The following is a 5,370-nucleotide window of genomic DNA, read 5'->3' as shown; positions in this document are numbered from 1 at the left end:
AAAAAAAAAAAAAAAAAAAAAAAAAAAAAAAAAAAAAAGGAGTTTTTTGGATAATCTGCCAGGCTAGATCATGACCCAGGGACATGCCACGGGTGCAGCAGCAGGACGAGGCCGAGTGTCTTGATGTGGTTTCATTAATTAGAAACAGCGGCAATTTATGAGGTTACAGGCAGTTTCAGGCAGTGGTTACAGTGGGGATGGGGATTCTCCAGTGTCTGATAGAAAGGTTGTGCTTGGCACATCCCCCAGCTGGGCTTTTCCTGCGATCAGGAGGGATTTTTTTTTTATCCTCTCCTCCAGCTTTCCTATCCCTCCCAGCCCAGCAGCATTGAGATTCAGTGCCCGGTTTCCCTCTTGCAAAAAAGGTTTCTTTTCTCATTTGCCATTTTTTTTTTTTGACAGAGGGGGAACGTCCCTTGTTTCTTCAGCTGCTCATTATATTTTTGGCTCAGCACCGGCTGTGGGTGCCTTCTGCCACTGATGGCCTATGTAGCCTTGGGCATGTCATTTAGCAGTCCACTGCAAGCACCCTAACATCCTTCCAGGGGATGTTTTGGGGAGAAAAATCTGTTAAAATGGGGCATGAGCCACATTGGTGTGCTCCAAACCCAGTGCTTGTGCCTCAGTTTCCCTTGTGTCTCTGCAGCAAGAGGGGAAAAGGCAAATGGAGCATCTTCCTCCTCTTGGTGTCACCATGCCAGGTGACCTCAGCTGTCCCCAGATGCCTTGGCAGGAGCCAAAAATGGGGGAGAAGACCCCAAATGAGGGAAAGGACCCCAAGATGGTGGGAAAGAGCCAAAAATTCATGGATGTAGTGACACAGCTGATGGCCTCAACTGGCCACATCCTGGCATCCCCAAGCCAGGTCTGGGCCACATCCCCTGCCGCGGTGGCATTTACCGGCTCTGGATGTCCCTTGGTGTCCGGGTACGGCTCTTTCTGGGGTGCACTGTGGGTGCACAGGGGGGGTGTCTGTGCACACGTGTAGAGCGCATCCATGGGAGCGTGCACACGCATGTCTGTGCGTGTAGGCAGCCTGCTTGTGTGTGTATAGGGGGTCCACCTATGTGTGTAGGGGACGAGGATGCATGGAGCCGGGACGGGGCTGTGACACGCCATCCCCACACGGTCATGCAGGGCCGTGCCGTGCCGTGCCACGCGGTGCCCACTGTGCCACCCAGGTTTCTGTTCCCCATCGCCTCGGGGTGCTGCTGTTGGGTGGAAATGGGAAGCGTTGCTCAATGGGGCCAGCACAGCACCCCAGAAGCCACGGATTTTCCGGGGTGCTGGGCAGAACAGCGGGTCCCAGTAACCTGTGGCATACCCCGGCACCCCGTGGCACCCCAACAGGTAAGGCCTTGCTTGCCTCTTGCTGGCCACCTTGTCCCCAGGGTCACAGCGGGGTTCCTGTGAGCACATGTGGGGTGGCAGAGGCTCCTGTGGGTGCCCAGGGTGGGGGCTGCCCCTGGGGCTCACGGGAGGTTTGGGGGGTCCCAGGGGATAAGGCGGTTCACAGCCCTGGGGGCGCTACTTGGCTTAGAGGTGGCAGATGTGGGGTGCCCGGAGCTGGGGTGACAGTGGGGTGCAGTGGGGTGTCAGAGGGCTCAGCGGGGTGCAGGGGGGCTCACTGGGGTGCCAGAGGGGCTCAGTAGGGTGCAGGGGAGGGCTCAACAGGGTGCAGGGGGCTCAGTGGGATGCCAGAGAGGCTCACTGGGGTGCCAAAGAGTCTCAGCACTTTGCAGGGGGAGCTAAACGGGGTGCAGGGGGCTCAGCAGGGTGCAAGGGACTCAGTGGGGTGCAGGGGGCTCAGTGGGATGCCAGAGTGGCTCGGTGGGGTGAAGGGAGCTCACTGGGGTACCAGAGAGGCTCCGCAGGGAGCGGGAGGCTCAGTGGGGAGCAGGGGGACTCAGTGGATGCCAGGAGAGATATGTGGCAGCAGGGAGAGCAGGGGTAGATTGATCTACAAGTCCAGAGCACCCCCAAAAATGGGGGAGCCTTGTCCGTGTCCCCAACACTCTTCCCAAGCCGATTTCCATGGCCAAGCTCTGCTCTGAGCCTGGTAAATCCCCAAAGACCCGAAATGGGGCCACCACGGTGGTACGAGCTGAGGGGGTGGCCCCTGGACTTGTGTGCTCCCCCCAAGTCCCCTCTGTCCCATGGACTTTGCCAGAGCTTGGCCACCCATCTCCCTGCCTCAGTTTCCCTTCCCAACTGCCGTGGGGACACCGGCCACCCCATTTCCAGGCAAGCTCGTCCCCGCCGGGGCGTGCAGGGGGGAGCAAGTGTGGACGGAGGAAGCGAGAGGAGGAAGGAGAAGCAGCTCTGCCCACGTCTGGGCGGCTGCAGCCTCGGAGAGTGGAGCACCCATGGGTGGCATAGCGAGGGGTTCGGCCGAGTGACGTGACCGGGGTCTCTTCGTGCTGTAGGACCACTGAGAAAAGCCTCTGAGACAAGCGGATGGCCTCTTCCTCAACTCAGAGCAGCCCGGAGGCCACGTGGATGGGCTCCCTTAGCCCGCCAACCCGAGAAACTCCGGGACCAGACTGTCACCAGCCTGGGTTCCCGGATGAATGTAACCACCAAACCTCTGTGGGTCGTGCTGGGCTCAGTGCAGGTGGCATCTCCCGAAGCTCGGGTGACGGGCTGTAGGGTTCTGGCACCCCCTGCAGAGGAGGAGGAAGCCGTGCCGGAGGCTACAGCACGCCGCACCGCAATTTCCTCTCCCTCACCGCGGGGAGGGTGGTTTGGCCCTGTGTAAACCTTCCTACGGGGTGTAAGTGTCAGAGGAAGCGGAGTTGAGGTGGCGGTGATGATGGCCCACGCTGTCCCGTGTGCCACCACCCCGCACGGTCCCACTGACTCCCCTTTCACCTTCCTGACGGACCCCTGAAGCCATCGCCGTGGTTTAGAATCATCGAATTACAGACTGGTTAGGGATGGAGGGGACTTTTAAAGGTCACCTAATCCAACCCCCCTGCCCCGGGCAGGGCCACCTTCCACTAGCCCAGGTTGCCCAAAGCCCCGTCCAACCTGGCCTTGAACCCTTCCAGGGAGGGGGCAGCCACAGCTTCTCTGGGCAGCCTGTGCCAGGGCCTCACCCCCTCACAGGGAACAATTTCTGCCTCAGATCTCATCTAGATCTCCCCTCTGACAGTTTAAAACTTTTACCACTCATCCTTTACCTACACTCCCTGATCCAGAGTCCCTCCCCCCGTTCCCGCAGCCCCTTTCAGCCCTGGGAGGCCGCTCTAAGGTCTCCCCGGAGCTTCTCTTCTCCAGCTGAACCCCCCAACTCTCCCAGCCTGTCCTCACAGGGGGGCTCCAGCCCCCCAGCATCTCCGTGGCTCCTCTGGCCCCGCTGGAGCAGGTCCGTGTCCTTCTGCTGTTGGTGCCCCCGAGCTGGACCCAGCCCTGCAGGGGGGTCTCCCAGAGCGGAGCAGAGGGGGAGAATCCCCCCCTGGCCCTGCTGCCCCCCCTGCTCTGGGTGCAGCCCAGCACACGGGGCCTTTCTGGGCTGCCAGCGCACGGTGCTGGCTCACAGGCAGTTTGCACCCCCAGCCCCCCAAGTCCTTCTCCTTGGGGCTGCTCTCCCTCCCTCCATCCCCCAGCCTGGACACCAGGGGCTGCCCCCACCCAGAAGGATGGGGCTATGGGGTCACACACACACCAGGCCAGGCTCACCCTTCTAGGGTGGATGTGACACCACACAGCTGAGTCACCAACCATCCCCTTTGTCCTTCGCAGGTGCTTCTGAGGGGCCACACCAGCAGAGAGGACACTGACGGGTGGGGGGCCACAACCATGGCCAATTTGACGGCCCTCATGGGCACTGGGAGGAACTCATGCACCTTCCATGAGGAGTTCAAGCAGATCCTGCTGCCCCTGGTCTACTCAGTGGTGTTCACAGTGGGGTTGCCCTTGAACGCCGTGGTCATCGGGCAGATCTGGGTGGCCCGGAAGGCGCTCAGCCGCACCATGATCTACATGCTGAACCTGGCCATGGCTGACCTGCTCTATGTCTGCTCCCTCCCACTCCTCATCTACAACTACACCCAGAAAGATTATTGGCCTTTCGGGGACTTCACCTGCAAATTTGTCCGCTTTCAGTTCTACACCAACCTACACGGCAGCATCCTCTTCCTCACCTGCATCAGCGTCCAGCGGTACCTGGGCATCTGCCACCCCTTGGCCTCGTGGCACAAGAAGAAGGGGAAGAAGCTGACGTGGCTGGTGTGTGCTGCGGTGTGGTTCATCGTCATCGCCCAGTGCCTGCCCACCTTCCTCTTCGCTTCCACCGGCACCCAGAGGAACCGGACTGTCTGCTACGACCTGAGCCCCCCGGATCGCTCCGCCGCCTACTTCCCCTATGGCATCACCCTCACCGTCACCGGCTTCCTGCTGCCCTTCGTGGCAATCCTCGCCTGCTACTGCAACATGGCCCGGATCCTGTGCCAGAAGGATGAGCTGATTGGCTTGGCAGTGCACAAGAGGAAGGACAAGGCCGTACGTATGATCATCATCGTGGTCATTGTCTTCTCCATTAGTTTCTTCCCCTTCCACCTCACCAAGACCATCTACCTGATCGTCCGTTCCTCACCTGTCCTGCCCTGCCCAGACCTCCAGGCGTTTGCCATCGCCTACAAGTGCACGCGTCCCTTCGCCAGCATGAACAGCGTCCTCGACCCCATCCTCTTCTACTTCACCCAACGCAAGTTTCGCGAGAGCACCCGTTACCTCCTCGACAAGATGAGCTCCAAATGGCGGCATGACCATTGCATTACCTACGGCTCCTAGGTGAGGACAAGGGCCACCTCGGTGTCACCAGGACCTGGCATGGAGCAATTTTGGCTTTAAGCTCCACGGAGCAGAAATGGCCTCAGCTGAGCATGTGCCAGAGGACAGGAGAAAGCATCTCCCATGCTTTCAGCACTTTCATCCCATCTCCAGCCTGCAGCAGTGCAGCATTAACCCCATCACGGTGCAGATCCAGTGTCCTCTCTCCGGCTCTGTTGCTCAGTTTGAGCAGCTTAACACCAAGTTTCCTTGGTGGCCAAGCTACTGATGCAATAAAACCCACTGGTGGGATCATGGAAAAACATGGTGGGACCATGGAGGACACAGTTCTTGGCTCAGAGCAAGCTGCTGGGGGGAAATTTCCCCCCCTTCTCATTTCAAGATTCCCTGATAGGGCCATGCAAAGGCCGGGGAGGGTTTAGTTCAGCTCAAACGTGTCTGGGGAACGCAGGACTGTGTGTTTCTTCAGCTCAAAAATCAGTGTCACGGACCTTTTTTTTGAGTAATAGTGGGATATCCCTATCCCCTGGTCCCCAGAATAGAGTCACACCAGTAAGGGACATGGGCTCACTGGTA

General features: G+C 59.2%; 1 protein-coding gene across 1 annotated transcript in view; it reads left to right on the top strand.

Moving 5' to 3' along the window:
* Window positions 1-5,364, top strand: part of P2RY6 (pyrimidinergic receptor P2Y6) — an 8,581-nt gene extending 3,217 nt beyond the window's left edge. The window contains exon 2 of the mRNA XM_026849013.1: window positions 3,745-5,364. Coding sequence (XP_026704814.1) covers window positions 3,802-4,794 — 993 coding nt within the window. The 5' untranslated portion in view covers window positions 3,745-3,801 and the 3' untranslated portion in view covers window positions 4,795-5,364. The remainder of the gene's footprint in view (window positions 1-3,744) is intronic.
* Window positions 5,365-5,370: the final 6 nt, after the last annotated feature.

This window comes from Athene cunicularia (genome assembly GCF_003259725.1).
Source record: "Athene cunicularia isolate RWA chromosome 1 unlocalized genomic scaffold, athCun1 chr1_part1, whole genome shotgun sequence".
NCBI lineage: Eukaryota > Metazoa > Chordata > Aves > Strigiformes > Strigidae > Athene > Athene cunicularia.
Note: the sequence above shows the minus strand (reverse complement) of the source record. Positions and strands in the feature narration are given on the sequence as shown.